The sequence below is a fragment of the Diplotaxodon limnothrissa genome, linkage group LG23 (assembly GCF_057381915.1).
Source record: "Diplotaxodon limnothrissa isolate DT_005_m linkage group LG23, D_limnothrissa_male_GT1.1, whole genome shotgun sequence".
Classification (NCBI taxonomy): domain Eukaryota; kingdom Metazoa; phylum Chordata; class Actinopteri; order Cichliformes; family Cichlidae; genus Diplotaxodon; species Diplotaxodon limnothrissa.
The window spans coordinates 20,451,632-20,472,250 of NC_140617.1; the positions used below are offsets into that span (position 1 = coordinate 20,451,632).

Genomic DNA, 20,619 nt, shown 5'->3' on the forward strand with positions numbered 1-20,619 from the left:
ACGATTAACGTGCCGCATGTGGCCCCCGGGCCGTAGTTTGCCCATGCCTGCTCTAGAAGGACAGATTGATACCAGGACAGTCCTCACACACTGCCATTACTATTTAGTCCTACACCTAAAGATAAAGCAGCAGCCATATTAGGAGGATTTTAAAGCAAAAAGCTTTGCCTGTTGTTCTCTTTTGGAAAGAAATACTGTGGCAGCTCACTGCTAATTTTTGTTTTAGATGATTTCAGAGTTCTGAGTTTTTCTCTGTGTCTTCTTTTAAGTCACATATAGTCAGTGAGGTGTCATTCTGAAGCCCAAACCCAGGATAAAGAGGTTCAGTGAATGTGGTGTTGAAGGTGTGAATGTGATTGAGGCTGTCAGAAGAGACTCTGTAGAAGGACAGAGTGCCAGCAGCAGCATCCAAATACACTGCTACTCTGTTAGAGACAGAGGATGAGGAGGGGAGACGACTGAATGTTACACTGTTGTTGTGGCACAAAGAGTAACCATCATGAAAGCAGCCCAGGCACCAGGACTGATCATTCCTTCCAAGCCATGAGTGGTTTTTGTCTCCTTTCCTTCTGATTCCTTTATAACTCACGGCAATATCAACCCTTCCTGTCCTGTTGCTCCTGGTGTTCCTGTTGCTGCCTTTACGTGTTGATGCTGTTCGCTGCAGACAGATTCTCACTGTTATCATTCTTGATATCCTCGACTGTTTTCTGAATTGTCACTGAGCTACTTCCTGTTTTTGTCAGCAGTCCTTGTAGCAGAACTTAGTTAGTTTTTCATGAAAGACCCAGCAGGAAGTGGAGGAACAAGTCCAGATGTCCATTTGGATTCTTTAAAGTGTTGTCCACAGCACTCTGAAATAAATGTGTCTCTGCAAATTCTCTTGATTCATTCTTTTTGGAGGGTGTTTGTTTTTCCAGCAGATTGACTCCAGAGCAGAAGAAGGTCAGATGAACATGAAGAGCAGCCATAAACTCCTAAACACTGAGATGGACAAAACAGAAAACCTTGTCCTGGTACAGTCCTCTCTCCTCTTTAAAGATCTGTGTATAATCAGTACACTGATGCTGCTCTGATATTGATGCCACACTCTGTCAGGTCTGATTCATAGAAGACCATGTTTACTTTCTGCAGCTGCTCAAAAGCCAGTTTTCCCAGAGACTCAATCATCATCCTGCTCTCTGGACTCCAGCAAGGATCTGTTTCAGCGCCTCCATCGTACTTTGCCCTGAACCACCAGGAAATATATGTACATCTCAGTCAGGTTCCTGGGAAGCTGTCCTCTCTATCTGGTTTTCAGCGCAAAAAACAGCTGAAGATATTTTTATTTCAAAAAACTTTAATTAGACCAGGGTTTTTATGATGTATTTATGACTGTATTATGTTTTGTTACCGTTCTTGTGAAGCAATTTGTGACATATGTCTGTGAAAGTGTATAAATTGTAGTGTATAGTGTATAAAGTGTATAATCAGAATCATCAGAATCAGAATCAGCATACTTTATTGATCCCTAGGGGAAACTATGTTGGTTACAGCGCTCCAGTACAAACAGTAACAAAAACTGACAATACACAAAGTAAGAAATAGCACAATATACCTATATATATATATATATAGGCATGGTGGTTAGCACTGTTGCCACACAGCAAGAAGGTCCTGAGTTCAATTCCAACATCAGGCCGGGGTCTTTCTGTGTGGAGTTTGCATGTTCTCCCCGTGTTTGCGTGGGTTCCCTCCGGGTACTCCGGCTTCCTCCCACCGTCCAAAGACATGCAGCTTGTGGGGATAGGTTGATTGGATAATCCAAATTGTCACTAGGTATGAATGTGAGTGTGAATGGTTGTCTGTCCCTGTGTGTTGGCCCTGCGACAGACTGGCAACCTGTCCAGGGTGTACCCTGCCTCTCGCCCTATGACAGCTGGGATAGGCTCCAGCGCCCCCCGCGACCCTGAAAAGGATAAGCGGAAGCGAATGGATGGATGGATGGATATATATATATATATATATATATATATATATATATATATATATATATATATATATATATATTTACTAATAAATATCTGAATAAGAAAGAAGAGCATGTGCGAAAAGTGTGTAGCTATTGCAGTATACAGTGTGTTAGGTGGATGAGTTGTACGGGGAGATGGCCACAGGCAGGAATAATTTCCTGTGTCGTTCAGTGGTGTTTTTTTTGGTAATCTCAGTCTCAAACTGAACGTACTCCTGTGGCTAGCCAGAACGTCATGGAGTGTCTTTATCCTGGACAACATTCGCCTCTCCATCACCACCTGTTAGGATGCCTGGGTCGTTGACCCAGAGGTTTGAGTTTATTATATTATTTATCTTTTCTAGTCTTTGGTTTCTTTGTTAGAGTTCTTTCTTATGGTTTATGTCTCTGTGTAATCCTTAGTTGCTGTCTCCCCTGTCTGCTATTTCCCCATGTCCAGACAGTGAGTCTGTGTCTCTAAGTTCAGTCTGTGTTATGTTTCCTGTTTTACTTTGAAGGTCCATGTCTTATGTTAATGTATCTGGTTTTGCTTCCTTTGTCTCGTTAGGCCTGATTTGCCCCAGCTGTGTTTCCCTCCCGTTACTCATTCCCTGATTGCTCCCGCTGTGTATTTAAGCCCTGTGTTTCAGTTTGTTGGTGTTGCGATCTACCCTCATTTATGCTGTGTGTTCTGTCAGTCTTCTGGTGTAAGTTTTTTTTTTTTTTTTGGGGGGGGGAAAATATCCAGTTATGTTGCATTTGAGCTTAGCATTAAAGCTGTTTTGAGTTCAAGTTTTGCCTCTGAGTCTGCACTTTGGGTCCACTAGTGATGGGCAGATAAAGCTTCATGAAGCACTGAAGCTTTTCATCCAATTGGTTCACTCCAGTGCAAAGCTTCTTGAAGCTTCATTTGCTCTAGTAGGACACCTACTGGACATAAAAATATTAGTTGGCATGAATTTGAAGAGTGTGGCCTTTTGCACACAGCCTGTAAATGTCAACAACAAAAGGAGTGTGTAAAACATGTATATTGTAGTGATGGCAGTACACTGTGTATATTTATACTGGCAGTATGGAAAATGATCATTTGGAAATGCTTAAAATGGAAATGATCATTTACTGTGAGGTGAGGTGTGGTTGGGGTGTGGACAGTAGTTGTGCTTTTGTAACGTTGAGGTATGGACAGCTACACACTGAGGCCTCAGTCCTGCCTGTTCACATTTTATTCTGTAAAAACTAAATGTTCACTGCTTTTATGACCTTTTTAGTGGGGAGAACATAGCTAGGATTTAATGATTTAACAAATCTTTTAAATCCTTTGTCCTCCACAATGCTAAATGGCTGGGAGTCCTCAATCACCATGCTAACCAGGTCTACATCTATTTGAGATTGTTCTCCTGAGGAAAGACAATAAAGACAAAGCACAGATATAAATATCACACATGTAACTTATAACAGCTGTATAATATTGTTATATCATTTAGTAACATTACTGCATGCTATATTATCATGGCATTTGATGGCTCACCTGGTCTTGCTCCACAATCGGTGTTCCCCTTATTCTCATGCAAAGCTCTGTAGTGCCTAAGCATGGATGAGGTGTTGTTGTTATATCCCAGCTCCCTGGCACATAGCAAACACTTCACCTTGTACAAAAGTCAAGACAGCTTAACATAAATTGTATTGCACCATCAGTATTATGAAAATACATCTTCTGTAGAAATTTACATACCTTGTTGGGAGGAATAAGATCAAAATGTTCCCACACAGGGGAGGACATCCTCCTCTTCTTAGCTGGCTCCATTCTCTCCTGACTTTCTCTCCTCACTCTCCTAAACCTCCAAACTGTCTCCAAACTCTCACTAACCGCAACTCTCCATCAAACACCCACATTTTTGAATGAAGTCTGAGGGGTTTATATCGCTGTCATATCTCGCGGCAAAGTTCGAACCACTTCATGAACCAGTCACGTGGTACAGCTGGGCAGCGAGGCATCGGACGTCATCATTTTCAGCTCCTCCCATAAATGAAGCAAGCCTCGATACGCGCATCGCGGAAACGCCCCCTCAATTACTCGACACAAGCTTCGAAGCCTCGATACAGAACGTCACATCACTAGGGTTCACTTCTCCTGCCTGCACACAGCGACACATGACACCACCCTAGAGAGTGAAGAGGAAGGGGGAGAGGATAGTGGCGCCCCTGTGTTGCTGATTACCTTGTCAGACACACACTGTGGGAGACACACATATTGTGGTCTTCCTGTCAGGTAATCAACAATCCAGAACACCAGAAAAGCATCCACCTGCATCGCTTTTAGCTCATCATCCTGGACGGTTGGCCTGATGGTGTTGAAAGAACTGGAAAAGTCAAAAAACATGACCCTCACATTGCTCGCTAGCTGGTCCAGGAGGGTGTAGACATGATCGAGCAGATAGATGATGGCGTCCTCAGTTCCGAGATGGGCCTGGTAAGCAAACTGAAGGGGATCCTGGTGTGGTCTGACTATGGGTCGGAACTGATCCAGGATGAACCTTTCCAGGTTCTTAATGATGTGGGAGGTCAGATTGTTTTCCCTGTGCCAGCCACTTTTTTGTCAGCACTGTTCTGATTGGTTCATTTCTTTCAGGCGAGGCTTAAAAAATCTGGGCACAGGCTCGCCATTTCCATCCAGAGAGAACCCAGTTGAATCCATCCAGAATCCAGAATTTGAGTTGCTTTATCAACACCACCAAAAAAAACCCCAGCCTGCACACCAATAATGATATTATTGCATACAGCCAGATCAAGTCCATTCTCTTATTTCTTCCCACAGCTATAGCTTAAATCCTTATCTTCAATTCCCATATCACCACAATAATATATTACACGCATGTTTTTAACTTAAAATGTTTTTGGTCGTACATGAAATTATTTTTAACCATGCAAACAAATAAATTAATTTCTCTTTTTTTCTTTTCAAGTCTTTAAAGTGATCAGAGTCCTACTGAGACACGGTGACAAGAATCTGGGCATGATGTTGTCTTGGAGGATGGCTCTGACAGCTACATGCTACTCTCATTTACAGCTCAGCAGCTGGGCCTAGCAGGCACACGTGAAGACCTTTCCCTGAGAACTATCCGTCAGGATATCCAAACATTGCACGTGGCCTCAGTTTCATTCAGTCTGTCCCTTATCATGCAGCTCCAGAAATCCTTTTCATAGCTAATGTTGTCACTGCCCAGCGACTTGGCTTGGCTCAACATTCATATCCAGTTACCGTGCTCAAGAGACGATAAAGACATCTTGAAGACTTACCCCTACAAACCCTCAGGAGAGTATCACTGTTGGGTCTGTGTTTCCACAAGCCCCACTAGTTTAGAGACTTATTCCTCATGAAGAACACAAAACATAACAGAACATCTTCAACCGGTTTTTCACTCGCTAACGAGGGAAGTTTTGGTCAAGAATAGGGGTGGGTTTTTATAATCGATTCATCAATTAAAATCGATTCTGGCTTGGATAACGTAAAATCGATTCATTAAAATCCTGAATCGATTTTTTAATATAAATTTATTTTGCCCGAAATGCCAGAATCTCTGGTGAAAGATCACAAAATTTCAATAACCACCAAACAGTTAAGACAGTAAATGAGAGCAGGTACAGGGATTCTGCACATAGACTTAAACACACAGCGTGACCCGCGGATCAGAATCAGTTAGATGTCGCCTTTCTCACGGTCGGGGCTGAAAGCCGACAGCTCGCTGATTCTGATCTGTCGGCGGGTCCGCGCTTTGTGTTCACGCCCTTTATGCGCTGATTCTAAAGCTGTTAGTTTGATGTCTCTCCAAACAATATTGACCGAACCAGCAGCAAAAGAAGATCCAAACGCTTCACATAAACATCGTCATGAATTCACTCTGACTTTTACTGTTTTGCTTCCAACGCGATGCACAGCTCTCTCTCTCTCTCTCTCTCTCTCGAACAGTTTCCCTTTCTTCATTATTCGCTTGCTTGTTACGCACAAGTCTACTGTTGCTTACAGCGCTGTCGGCCGCTGTTTTTTTCCCTTTTACATTCTTCCGAAAAGAAAACCTCATTTCTGCTGTTCAATACTGAACAAATTTAAACTTTTTAAAATTATTCAAAACGTAACGTGAGAGGTAATGTTCATATGTTGATTAATGCTTTTCTTTCGTTTTTGATGTACTGCAGAATATTTTTATAAAATCCCAGGCCAGGAAAATCACCTTAATGTTTTTCTGTGTTTTATCTTCAGCTACTTTGACACAAAGGCATCTGCTGTGACGCTTACACCTGCGATAAAGTCTTGCGTGTGTCAGCTTCCTTTTTATTGATACAAAAATATGTAAATGTACTGATCTGAATTATATTTCTGACTGTCAAAATTTCCCAGATTTAAATCGAATCGAATCGAATTAAATCGAATCATGGATCGAATCGATTCGGGACCTTGTGAATCGGAATTGAATCGATTCTAGAAATCAGTGACAATACCCAGCCCTAGTCAAGAACCAGCTCTTGGAGCTCACGCTCCTAACCTGTCTCATGCCCAAAATCCTTCAAAGAGCAGCTTCCCTTGCAGCTATTTATTGACATGACAGTTACAATACAACACAAGCACCTCCCTCTGTAACCCCCTCAATGGTTCTAAGACAAGGGTGTGTGTGTGTGTGTGTGTGCGCGCGCTCACCAAAAGGATCATAAAAGCAGGAAGCTTACAACACAAGAGAAAGACCATCCAGATAGAATGTACCTGCAATAAAACCTCCCCCAGCACAGAGTGGCTGGAGAGGTGGTCAGAGACAAAGGAATGTCTTGATCCTGTAGATTGAACTCAGAGTTTACAAATTTAAGAAACACAATGACACATTTACCAATTAGACTTAACAATCACCCTTGCTGCTAATTGGAGGATCACCCACGCCATATAAAACCTATATAACCTGTGCGCTTTGAATCACCAGGAAGGCTGGCTACAATCTGAACCCGACTGGGATTGACACTGCATGGGCCAGAATGATTCTTGAGTCAAAATAAGAGCACTATTGAGCAGTGCCTATATACCTCCTGAAGCACCCTATCTGTTGAGCTGTGTTATTCTGCTAGTGGATCAACAGCTACCCAGAGCATCGTGGCAGATTTCGAGGGTGACTAAGGTTCTTATTGGTTCTGATGGCCAGATCCAAACGCCAGAGGTAAAGATACGTGACAAAACATACACTTGACGTATAGTGCATCTAATTGTGATTCCGGAGATCATGGATGAAGATGACCAGGCGTTGGATCCCTTGTCTGCACAGACAGCCTGTCCATGGAGCCAATTTGCACTGCAAATTGGGGGCAGCTATGTTGGAAAGGCTGTCAATTGTATGTGGCGAGAGAAAACGCTGTCAACGCTATCAAACACATAGTCCAGAGCACTGAGGTTTAGCTAACACATAGCAAGAGGCACCTTGCAAACTGACTCGACAGTGGACTTCTATGCATGGTGTGAGTTGCATGCGTCGCTAAAGAACTGCAGGTAGACATTGATTCCTGCCTGGAAAGAACAGTCTTGAGCCTTTTATGTCACTTAGGGAATCAACTTACGTAGAAGAGCAATGTTTATTTTCATCAGTATTTCTGGTTATACTGGAAGTTATTGACACATATTTCATGACTTATGTTGAATGTTTATTATACTCAGCACTTTTGTACGTGTTTTGCTTACAGACCACACACCCCCACTCCCACACCTACTAATGATGTGTCGGTCGCGAACGAAACGGCTCTTAGAGCCGGATCTTTGATGTGAACGACGCGAACCGTGGTTTTTTTTTTTTTTTCCTCTCTCTCTCTCGCCCTTTTCCCCGCTTCACTCCGCACATGAGCCTTGTGCTTTGCGCTGGGAAGAGGGGCGGTAGTTACACTCTCAGTAGCACAGGAGCAGAGCAGGAGGGAGAGAGAGAGAAAGAGAACCAGGAACACCAACGTCACATTAGAAAGGTATAGTAATCATCCACAACTATTTTCAGTTGCAGATGATAAAGGATTCAGAAAGTTTATTCATGCAGACCCATATGACAGAGAATATGCATCTTTGTTTTGTTTTCATATTTTAATTTATATTTAATTGTGTTGTGGTTTGCTGCGTTTTGTGTTGTTTCACTTTAAATTTGTTTAAAAGGAAAAAGCTGAAAATGTAAATAGTTAAAAGTTGAAATATTAATAGTTGGTTTTTGTATTATATGATTTATTTATTAAATTTTATGTGGAGTGAAAAAATAAATGTCTATTTATGGAAGCCCCTAGAGACAAAGCACGTAAAAACTCCAAAACACGTACAAAAGACAACAGAAGTGCTCCAGGATGCTGGGCGCAGTGTTGAGCTTTTGTTACCTAGTGGCTACACAAGCCAGCAAGTACCAACAACCGGATTTGGTGTATGGTAATAACAGGTAAATGAACATTTTTTTTAAAATTATTTGAATATATATGAGTGCCTGTGTATAAATACACAAACAATACACACATGCTTTCAATTGTGTAATTTAAGTGATCTAGTAGCTCTGTTTTGGAAGTTCAGTTAATGCTAGAAATGTGTTTTGGAGTTTGCACGTGCTTTGTCTCTAGGGGCCACCACATATATTTATATATAAACATATATAAATAAAACCACTTTTTTTTACATTAGTAATTCCTTTTGTGCATAATTTTATATTTTTGTTAATAATAAATTAATTAAAGTAACAAAACAACCTTAAGAGCCGGTTTAGTGAGCCTGAGCTGAAAGAGCCGGTTCTCTAAAAAGAGCCGGAAATCCCATCACTAGTGTGGAGCAGCCCGTGTCATAGGGTGACCAACCGTCCTCCATGTCCACTTTTCACATTCTGTTCGGGGCGTCCGGGGGGATTTTTGAGATTGATAAAAATGTCCGGGTTTTCCTATACTCCAACAGAGGACCCATGTATGCGACGTCATCCCCGAGTTGCTGCTTTGTGAGTGCTTGTTCTGCACTCAAAGACGGGACAGCCAGCGAGCAGCATCGCCCCTAATGATGTTTAATAGTTTCTATCGCTGCTGTAACTGCAATGCTTTAAACTGAACTTTGGTTAACAGATCTAGAGTAGCACTGCTGGAGAAACTTGTTGAAGTCAAAGAGATCATGAAAATGGCTCAACAGATGAAGATGATTCAGGAGTAAACAAACATAATGAGAACACTTTAGAGCCTCTGTCATGTATGAATAAACAGTAAAGGGATGTACAGTGCAGCTATAACCTCTGTTTATGTTAACAATCTGTTGACTGGTTGCTACAAACCTCTGGAAAAATCCCCAGAGAACTCCTAAGATCACGTTGGCTTATTTGTTATTACTGACTCTTATTGCTGCAGGTCAAACCAAGGCTTTTGAATAACACCAGAGGCCAGGGTACAATGCGTTAACAATTTTTATTGGGGCCATGCTGCTTAACAGGGTTCAATGTGAAGTGATTGACATCGATGGTTTGTGTTTACTCATCTTCGCTTCCTCCCATCTTGTCGATAACTTTGCCTATCCACCTGGTCATCCTGAACAGGTGAGTGTAGAAGCCGTACTTCCCGTCACGATCACAGCCCTCTCCCCATGACACGATGCCGATCTGATACCAGCGGTTCTCTGCCGGGTACTGCACAGGAAGACCGTTTCAAAATAAGACTCATTGTTTGCAAAGGCAGCTATTCTAAATTCTCAGATTGAACCTTTTGTAAATGGTAGAAAAGTCTTTTCAGAGCTGAAAGGACGAAAAACTCTATAAATATTTTAACTATTTTTTCAATTTTTAAGCAAAAATGCCAAATAACACTTAACTGTGAGGATTTACTGCTTTTCTCTAAATTGAGATAATAAATGAAGATTGAGGCTGCCAATTAGGCAAATCTGAAGACTTTACACACTTTTTACCCTAACCCCTTTTTGATGAAGGTTTCTGATGCCAAAGTGCCCAAAGGGTATTTGGCACACAGACAGGGATAAAACCAACAACCTTCCCATTAGTAGGTGAAGTAGGTCCAGTGAAATATTGGTGTATGATTGTGCAGTGTATATGTTTTAATGCTAATATTAATAATAATAAAATCAGTGCTGTGTGGCACTTTTCAAAACCTAGGTAGAAAGGGATTTACAGACCACAAAAATAATTTATAATCAACTTCATAAAAAAAATGCACACAAAGTTAAAGCGATAAATGAAATCACTGAATAAACCCTGAACAAACTGTATGAATCAAATCATCATTGGTGTCCCAGAGAACACACATTTTCCCCTTTGGTTGCCATGGGGTTACCATCTGGTCTCTAGGATTGTGTGACTGGGAATTTAGTTGGAGAAAGCATGGCTGTATGACTTCGCGACAGGTCAACTCAAGCATTGGTATTTCCTATTACAACATTTTGCATTTTCATAAATTTTACATATTTGGATTATGGTTATATATTTTATGACTATAAAATACTGTTAATGTCCAGACAGATTTTCAGGAAATTCGTTAACAATTTTAACGTGTCAGGAATAAGAAAATCCCATTACACTACTGTTCAACTTGTGAACGAGAAAAAATTACATTTTTAATGTAAATGTTAACTTGATTATATAATTAAGAGTTAATACACAGTCTACATAATTTATTACTATGTGTTAATTAAAACATGATGTCTCTTCTGTGTGTTCTCGTGCCGTCGGTCTTATAATTTATTTAACAAATATTTTATTAAACAGCTGCTTGAGATATAAACCAGATGTTATCTAATGATAAGAAATGGTAAAGAGGAGACTTAATCTATCATTTGTTCTTCTTTCATTGTGATTCTCACCTTCATCACAAAAGGTCCACCGCTGTCTCCCTCACAGGCGTCTCCACGATGGTTATCGTCTGGTTTATAACCTGAAACAACCAGAGACTGTAATTATAGAGAAACTTTGACACCTTCAGGAGATGCAGGATCATCCTGAGAGAAACAGCCAAATTCCATTCAGTGCAGCCAATGAGACGGCAGCATCACTCAGCACACCAGGGGTTTATTCAGGATCAAACAGTTGGACCAAAAATAAGCCAAAGATAAAATATAAACAAGCATTTTCTTGTTGAACAAATGTGGAAAATCTTTTGTTTTGTTTTACCAGCACAGAACATGTTGTCTGTGATCTTGACTGAAGTGGAGCTGCGGCAGATGTTCTGGTCCACTATTGGTAGGTGGATTTGCTGAAGGACTGATGGTAAATTTCTCACTGCAGGGTTCCAGCTTTCCTTCAGGTTCCCCCACCCGGTAACTCGGCCCTTAAAGCCTTCAGACATCAGACTGCCGGAAAAAATACCAGTCAGTCAAATACCTCACTGAACCAAAGTGTCTCTGAGCACAGTTCTTAATAGCACCCTCTACTGGCGCAGTCTTTGCATTACTTTAGACTTTCCAATAAGACAGAAAGAATCTGTGGGATCTGAAGAATCTTTTAACCTCCTGCAGAATAACTGGAGAAAGGAAAATTGATATCTATGCAGAAATAGCTATGTGACCAAGTTTGAGGACCTGACTTGATTTAATCAAATTGTTGTTTACTGAGGACTTTAAGCAAAGTCCTTGGCACAATAATAAACTGTGTTGATACCTCCCCAATTAATATTTCTAGCAGTATTCAACACCATATGAACAAAATAATCTCTCCAGCAAGCTCTATGTCGGACCCAGAGTCTCCCCCACATAAAAACGCTCCAGATCACTTGACAAAACTGGAAATTCAATTCTCCGTTCAGTTTTGTTGATATGTCAGCAGTACACAAGACTCATGTTAGAGAAAGGTAAAAACACCAGTCTGAATGTTTTAGTTAACCCCATCAGGACAAAACTGATTTTGGATGTCTGTGTTTAGTCAGTTTAGATGAGTGGCACAAATAGCAGTAAGTTGGTAAATTGCTTTACCAATAGGCAATATAGGTCCACCACTCAGCTTTAAGATAATCTATGGCGCTGCTTTTCACCGCAGTAGCGATTTAACTACTTCACATTGAGCAGAGATGGAGTCTGTCTCCGACTTGTATCCCCATGTAATGTCTGTGTTGTGTGTATAAGGTCGGGGTTGTCCCATTTCACTGCAGGGCAACCTGTATGTGGCGAATAAAGCTTTGATTGATTGATTGATTGATTGATTGTCCTAAAGAGAGGAATCTACCATGTCCTGAAAGAAAACAATAATCTGTGCCAAGTTAGATAAAAGGCAAAAGACACATTTTCACCCCTTTCTTTTGATTTGTGTGGGAAATATAATTAAAGAATTTGGTCTGAACTTGTCAACTTGTAATTGGTTGCAAATGTTGCGTTTGTCTTACAACTTGGCGACGGGCTTGCTGGGCAGGCAGATAGGATGGATCTTATCAGTGAATGTGACCGGCCTTCTCATGTGCAGCAGAGCGATGTCACGGTTCAGGTTTTCTTTCCAGTTGTACTTGGGGTGGACAATGATTTCATCAATTGCCACAATCTTCTCAATGTTACGCTCAAACCTAGAAAAAAAATGATATAATTCCAACAGGCCTTCAAATGAAACTAATGATAATTAAGACAGACACGCCTTCTTACTGGGCTCTGTTGTGTTTTCCCAGGCGGACCAGTATATCGTTGATGGTGAAGTTCTTGTTCCAGGGTGGGTAAAGGATGCAGTGAGCTGCAGTGAGGATCCACTGATCACTGATCAGACTGGCTCCACACAATAACTCCTGTGGGCTACGCTTGTACAGCATCACCTGCCTGCAAACAACGAAATTATCTATTAAGTTAGAAATAAAAAGTCATTCAAAAGGTGACAGAAACAGTTCATTTCTTAATGGTTCATTTATTTGTTTCTGACTGGCAGAATGGACAATGGGAAGAACAAATGTGTCAGGATTACAAACTGCTCACTGTGGAATGTGTCCATATTACTAATCTGTTCTTATCATCTTATCACTGTTTAGATTCCTCTATCAGCTGACACAGAGGTCACCCAAATGAGTATGGTTGTGGCGTATGGCTATGCATAATAACTGGATGACCTGGCCCACCCTTTGCATTCTGTCCTTGCCAGGCAGCATACAAACTTTCAACATCTGTCTAAGCTGAAGAGGCAGATGTTGAAAGTTCCCGGTGTCATACTTGTATTTATTTGCTTGATTGTACTACAAGCTCCTAAATATTTTCATTTTTACTTTTTGAATCCTTCACTTTTTATGTTTCCTTGTTACCTCAGCTCTTTCTTGTGTGTATTTTATTTATCTTTCAAGATATTTGGTTTTGTGGTGTTCTATGTATTTTACAGTTTTTATGTTTTGGGTGCTATGGTGCTGCAGTTTCCTGAATGTTGGGATAAATCAAGTATATCTAATGTTATCTTGATAATCTCCTGATGGGAGTCTGATCTGTTTTACCAGACATTCAGAACAATTTTGTCAACCATCCTTAAAGTCATGTTGTTTATCTAGTGTCATTACCATGGAGCTGAGCCCACTTCAGCGTCATCACCCCCAACGATACGTCCGTATGACTGCACAAGCTCTGCTTCGTTTTGATCTTTTTTGCTTATCTTTTCAAACAGGGGACGCTGTCCACAATCTGCAACACAAGAAGTCAATAAAAACTTTGATAGATGGTCAAACACAACAAAACTATTAACAGGCTAGATGGATCACCTGCTTCTTGAATTGTTCTCTTTCAGCTTTTTGGGGTACAGTGAATACCTGATGCTTGCTGTCACTGCCCATTAAGTGCACTCACCATCCTCTCCTTGTCCAAACGTGCGAGGACTGAAAAGGTTTTTCCTGGCCTGACCTAAGACGGAGCGCTCCCTGCCTTCGGTCACAGTTGTTTGCTCAGGCCCTAATAGTGGGTCATCTGCAGGAAACAGGTGGACAATTGAAAAGGTAAGGGGCAGGTAAACAGGTGGATTTATTTAATAGTGGATTGTAGGTTTGTACTCTACCACATAGCTGCAGATCACAGTAGTCCATTGTTATATTTCCAGCAATCCTGACATAGCACCAGGGGCCCTCAGAGTCACCGTCAGGATTTCGGCACTTGTTGGTCTGCAGCTGAACTTCAGGGATGAACTCTTTGTCCCGACTGAGGGTTTTTACCTCCGGTAATGACCATGGCAGGCAGGTGTGACCTCCTATGGTAACACTTAGGTCCCCATTATATTCTATACCATAATTAGGCAAGCACACTATAGGTTTCTGTGGTTTCGTTGCCACAGTGGGTGGGACAAAGTCTTCACCTTTAACCAAAAAAAAAAAAAAAAAAAGATCAGCTGACAGAACTTGGAGCTCAAACTACAGAAAAATATAATCCTAAATTGTATATGAGCCCTGAAACACTCCAGGATGTAAGAAGAGTCTGTGGAAGAAATTCAGTGAGTTCTGAGCAGCTCATGTTAGGTGCCGACATGGCTTTCCAACATTACTAGTACAAGAGTGTCAACTAGCCTAAAATGGTGCAAGAATATTAATTATTATCATTGTATTCATAATCTTTACTCAGTGGCTATAGCAGATACTTGCCACATATTGGTACTCTGCAGGTCTCTTTCTGGACAGATGGGTCTTTGGTAAAACACCAGGGACCTTCTGGACGATGGTCAGGGTTTCTGCAGAAATTCTCCTTCAAATTGCTGCCTGGTTCTGAAGTGTTATACTCTCTGCAGACACACAGGAAAACAGGGAATGAATTACTTCCCCAAGTGGAGGAAGGATCTCAGTGTGCTGTTCACCAGTGTGAACAGAATGGAACGGGAAGACTGTCAGATTGGCATGACCTCTGCACTAATACGGATGCTGTACTGATCATCTGCAAAAGCAAAGCTATAGATGTCTTGATTCATGCTCAATCACGTAAGTAAATCCAAGTGACTTCTTCAGTCTCAGTTGACTGCAGGTTTCCCAAATCTTATAAACAGTACTGTACATTTCCATAATAACTGAAACTAGCGCCACTGAAGGAACAATGGGCTGGGAAGTCAGTTCCTTGATCATTAAAGAAGGCGCCAAAAGAAAGCTCCAGCCGATCCAGGAGAGAAGGACAACTGCTGCCTAGGCGAAAACCTGTAATGATCCCATATGTGTCAGGAGTATCAGAACAGTTCTGATGCATCGTGTCTCTGTGACTTTCAAAACCCAAAACACACTGCGCCAAAAAATTGGTCCACCCCAAGGATCGGGTCCCCCGACACAGAGTAACATAGTGCACGCTGTTAAGTGCCAGGAGGATTGCCAGGATTTATACGTCAGGGAAACCAAACAACCTCTCGCGAAGCGGATGGCACAACACAGACGAGCTACCTCGTCGGGCCAGGACTCCGCATTCTATTTACACCTACAGCTACACCGACATTTACACCTAATGAGGATGTACACATCCTGGACAGGGAGGAACACTGGTTTGAGCTGTTTAAGTACACTTTTTTCATATTGCTTGGTCTTGTAATTTTCCAATAAAAACAGTCAAGGAGGCCATTTACGTGAAAAGGGAAAGACCATCTCTGAATCGAGGAGGGGGCCTAAGGGTACATCTTTCGCCATCTTACAATGCTGTGATTGCAGCCATTCCCCAACTCTCTGTGAATGGTACTTTAATAATGGCTTTTGGTCAGTGGTTGTTGATGGTCATGAGAATTTGCATATTAATGATCAAGGAACTGACCTCCCAGCCCATTGTTCCTTCAGTGGGCTGGTTTCAGTCATTATGCAAATGTACTGTTTATAAGATTTGGGGAAACCTGCAGTCAGCTGAGACTGAAGAAGTCACTTGGATGAGTGAGGAAACCAGCGATGTGAACACGCTACGTCCAGAGGAACAGAATCAACTTTTGGAGATTTACTTACCTGAATGATTGAGCATGCATCACAACATTACTGAGTTATAATTTGGGTGGTTAATAATTTTTGTTTTACCAGTTAGTTTGTGAGCTAGCCCTTTTAAATATGACTAAATTAGATGTCCTTTGTGTTTTTCTGCTTTTGCTCAGGTAATGAGTAATATGTTGCTTTGCTTTGGTTATTTCTTACCTAATTTAAGAAGCTCGTTAGTTAGTTCCAGGACTGTAATTTTTGTTTTTATGTGGGGAATTGCTCAGTTACCTAAAGATAGGATGTGGAAAGCTGTGCCTCCAGTGTTGACACACTCTGCCCGACTGCGTGATGCTGATGTCTCCTTCGTAGTTCACACCATTACCCTGACCAGAAATACACTGACCTGAGGACAGACACACACTCTGCGTTAATCTACACTAGTTAACTGTTTTATTATTTATTGTGTTCATTTATATTCACCTTCTATGCATTTTCTGATGAGATTGATGTTTTTTGCTGTTCTTGACATCCGAGTTCCTTTACAGTCTGCAGAACAAATAGACAGACACAGTGAGATGTTGGTGTGTTCCCTTTGTGTGCTGTTCTTGATTTTGTTCATGTTTGCAGTGCAGCTCACAGCTGAATAAACTCTGGTGTACAAATAACGTGAAAAATTGGACTCTGCTTGTGTTCATCCAACTGCACAAAGTTTAACAGAAGCAAAAAAATAAATAAAAATCAATAAATAACAAGATTAAACAAAATCAAATTCATTCAAACCAACAGAAAGCACAGAAACATCCAACCAATTCTAGTTCTATTCAGAAACACATCAAATCTAAACTGGACCAAAACATCCATCCAAACACAAACATCTCTGTCAGGGAGGGGGAGGATACAAGTTTTCTGGGGGTATGTGGTGGTGGTGGTAGGAGGGGCTCTGGGCTTCTGTGTAGGCTGCTGCCCTCATGACCGGGGCACAGAGAAGCAGAAGAAAAAGGATCGATGGATGGATGTTTTGTTTGTTTAAAATCACTTAATATGAGAATTTCCTCTGATAAACTGAAAGACTGTGGAACTGTTGGTTACACAAAACAAGAAAATTGAAGAAAGAAATGTTTATTTCTTATTTATTGTAATAAAAAAAAATCATACTGTTCATATACATATACTTATCTCTTAGTATTGAACATATTTGTTTCCATGTTTAAATCCAGTATATCTCACCGAGGTATTTGTTCCAGAATTTTTCCTGTAGGAAGAGAGATTGTTTTGCGATGAGACTTTGAACTGATCTCAGTGCTGTTAAAACTTCTGACAGGAGAGAGAAGTAAAAACATACTGTTTTATCTGGCTGCTCAAACACCTCTCTGGCTTCTTCGTGGTCGCAGATTTCCTCCACACACTCTCTCTCCAGGTTCCCTGATATGAAATAACCCACATTAACACACTATAATCGTGACAGTATCATGAGACACAAACATAGAGAGCACCTGTAAAACATGTTATAGTAATTTTGTGTCACTTCACAGTTGTTTGTTGTCTCTGTTTGGCTCTTTTTGTTTCTTTTTGATTTACTTTCCAGAATTAATGCTAACATTTAGCAGTCTCTGCCCACCTCCAGTCAACAAAGACTCAAAGCTAATATTGTTCCAAACCTGCAGCACATGCTAAAGTACGTGATTACAATTGAATCTAAAGTAGATACGAAAAGGGAGAGAAATGAACCTGCTCCCTGTACAAACATTTATTTGAATCAAGGAATTTTATGATTTCAGTAGACACAGAATGATACGAATGGTCAAGATGTCAAACCATAGTGGATGTAATAATGAGGAGAAAAGCTGCTGTTTGGTCACCTGCTTTCAGCTCCTCAAACATCTGGTTGGCTCGTCTGTTCCGGACCAAAACCTGTGAGGCGAGGTGGCCACTGAGAAAAACTACAACAAAGATAGAAAATCAGTTAAACCCTTCCAGCATCACCAACACTCAGCCTCCAGTTTAATTTAAAATCTGTTCTGTAGTCACACAAATGATCAAATGCAAGATGACCTGGGACTGTTGAGCAGCTAGAATCCTCTATCAGACAAAAATGGGACAAAGTACCTCTTCCAAAATTACATCAGCTGCTCTCCTCATCCATGACGTTTACAGACCGTTTATAAAGGACAGGAGACGCTAGACAGTGGTAAACACAGTCCTTTCAGATGTGCTGCTGCTATCAAATTCAACATGAGATATGGTTTTAATGTTTTAATTTACACAATGTTCCAACTTTTTGGGATTGGATTTGTATAAAATTTTTCCATTCTTCCATTTATCTTCTGTCTAATAATGAGGAAGATTTTGTCAAATGACACAATATGCTTTATAAATAATTTACAGGGTCTGCCTCTTCCAGGTGATTGTGTTTCACCCACCTCCCCCCTTTGGCAAAATGCATGGCATATAAAAATACTGTATTAACTACGTACTCCAAAAATAAAAGTAATGGACTGAAAACATATCTTAAGTAAAGGTCAGTAATTTACATACTTGAGAATTGATTTCAATCATATTATACACGTATTTCTATCGGGTAATTGTAGAAGTGATAGTAGTACTAATTACAAAGACTGTTTTTACAGTCTTTGTAATTATACTTCCAGACCAGATTTAAAATGGTTCATTTGGTTTAGTGTTCATCAAATTCAAGACAAGAGAAGAAGAAAAAAAAGTGATATTTGGTTAAACAATCAAATGTACAGATACACAGACTGAGGGTTACTTTCTGTCTTCTAATGAACTTTCATAAAAGACTTAAATCGACATATATTCAAACCAAAGTACAATTTTGATCTAGATTAGTCATATGATGATCCTACATTTAGTACCAGTAATATGAGCACTAAAAACACCAGTTCACACATTGAAGAAGAAAGGAGTTCATTACCATGGTTTGCCACACAGCTGTGCAGGAGAAACAGCAGCAGAACAGCAGCAGGTTTTGATGTTGGTTCCATTATGATTCAGACCTGTAAGCAGAACCTCAGAACCAGATCCAGCAGTACTCAGTGTGTCCTTCTTTGTTTGCCCGTCTATGTCTCTCTGTCCGTCCTCTGGAGGGGGGGATTATTGACCAGAGGGTCAAAGTTTGAGCCAGACTGATGAGTCGGTTATGTTTAAACCTACATGTTTACTTTTTCTCAACAACTCGAGTCCTACTGTGAGTTAATACTGCTGCAGTTTAACACAACCCAAGATCAGTTTTGTTGATACTGAATTATTGTTTGGTAAAAAAAAAAAAACATATGAACATACAAGTCACAATTAACAAGTGTAACAAGTCCCTAAAAAAATCTTAAAAAGTCTTAAAAATACCATCTTTGGTACATTTTTTTTCTTGTAGATCTTTAGTCACTTAAACCAGGAAAAATATTTTAATAATTCCATTTTGTCAGTTTTTCTTGCAGAACTCAAGTTTTTGGTTTAATTAAGCATCCAATTTACCTTTTTAAATTGAAATGTGAGGAATTAAGGGGGGTCAGTAGGAGGGGGAGGTGGGGTGGGTTTGGCGTGAGGAGCTCAGTGGATGATGTCCCAACAGGTTTATTTTGTTCCTTGGGAAAAATTTTTCATTGCTGTTTTCGCTTTTTTAATGTAAAGTCCTAATGTTTTGCAAAAAAAAAAATGTACTTGATGGAGGAAAATAGAGCTCATTTTTGGATTCAGCACCCTAAAAACATGAAAATGTATCAAAAATATACCGTTCAGAAAAAAACATTTTTTTTGTGACGACATATGTTATCACAGTCTTGGGTTCCTAAAGTCAGTCATTGTTCTGTCCAAACCCAGTGTGGTGGAGGTGTGGTCCCTGGATCAGTTGCAGGAGAGGAGTGGTGCAGTGAGCTCAAGGGGGCGGTGCTGGGAGGCAGGTGAGGCCACAGGTGGTGGCGTTATGACTGATGACAGTCTCCATTTCTTTTCATAGTGGAGGAAGAGACGAGCGGAGAAGGAGGAGACGGACATCTGGGCTGAGGGGAGATTGTCTTTGTGTGTGCAACTGACAATAAAGTGCAAATCAGTGAGTCAACCATTGAGTGTGTTGGGTCCTCCTTGTACACCCATCATACACAAAAATGATTCAACATTTAAAATAATAAGAGTTTGTTAAAAGCTAGGTCAAGTTCATTATCGGTGATGACACAAACCCGAACCCTACGCAATACAAAGATGTTCCCCAAATTTCTACTTCACAGACCTGTTTTGGTTTTCTCTAAAACACAAGTATGGAGTTAGGCATCACCACCCACAGTTAATATGCACCAATGTGTTAGGGCTACAATGGGTTTTTGTTTTGGCCATGTGCTCAGTAAGCAACACTCCAGAAACTAGATGTTACATTTCAAATAAATATTCATTTTGACATCAGACTTTCATTTGGGTGTGGAAACGGCCCTTAGCTCTTTGCCTTCCAGTAAGTCAATTTTTCAACCATAGCAGGACATCAAGAAAAGACCACCATCAATCGGTTTTCAACGTCTGATGATTGGTGACTGGAGATCAGTTGAAGGTCACATCTCTCACCAACAGGGACAGTCTCCAACCCTTCTCAGAACCTCAATATGTCAATCAGTTCAGAAAATGGCTGGATGTTCAGTTTGCAGTAACAGTGAATGTGTAATTCCATGGTCCCATCAGAGGGTGCAGTTTGTGCTGCTGTCAAACATTTGCTGTAATCTGTGTGGATTCATGTTGAAATATATTCTGTGTGAAACTACAGTTTGTAACTTTAAAGACATTTTAAAACATGA

General features: G+C 40.6%; 2 protein-coding genes across 3 annotated transcripts in view; both read right to left on the minus strand.

Moving 5' to 3' along the window:
• f2 (coagulation factor II (thrombin)) overlaps positions 1-18,927 on the minus strand; it is a 62,195-nt gene extending 43,268 nt beyond the window's left edge. Inside the window, exons 1-15 of one of the 2 annotated variants that reach the window (XM_085348502.1) lie at positions 18,759-18,926; positions 17,686-17,766; positions 17,169-17,248; positions 17,054-17,078; positions 16,307-16,372; positions 16,115-16,229; positions 14,540-14,676; positions 13,963-14,256; positions 13,758-13,874; positions 13,475-13,595; positions 12,588-12,755; positions 12,338-12,511; positions 11,134-11,312; positions 10,827-10,897; positions 9,380-9,642 (exon numbers count right to left, since the gene is read on the minus strand). In XM_085348502.1, the coding sequence (XP_085204628.1) occupies positions 9,487-9,642; positions 10,827-10,897; positions 11,134-11,312; positions 12,338-12,511; positions 12,588-12,755; positions 13,475-13,595; positions 13,758-13,874; positions 13,963-14,256; positions 14,540-14,676; positions 16,115-16,229; positions 16,307-16,372; positions 17,054-17,078; positions 17,169-17,248; positions 17,686-17,766; positions 18,759-18,828 (1,854 nt within the window). In that variant the 5' untranslated portion in view covers positions 18,829-18,926 and the 3' untranslated portion in view covers positions 9,380-9,486. Of the gene's footprint in view, positions 1-9,379; positions 9,643-10,826; positions 10,898-11,133; positions 11,313-12,337; positions 12,512-12,587; positions 12,756-13,474; positions 13,596-13,757; positions 13,875-13,962; positions 14,257-14,539; positions 14,677-16,114; positions 16,230-16,306; positions 16,373-17,053; positions 17,079-17,168; positions 17,249-17,685; positions 17,767-18,758 lie in introns of those variants that run through there. The other variant, XM_085348503.1, reaches the window with a different exon arrangement.
• Positions 1-20,619, minus strand: part of LOC146607939 (uncharacterized) — a 200,538-nt gene that overhangs the window by 150,688 nt on the left and 29,231 nt on the right. The gene's annotated exons all lie outside the window — the stretch shown is intronic.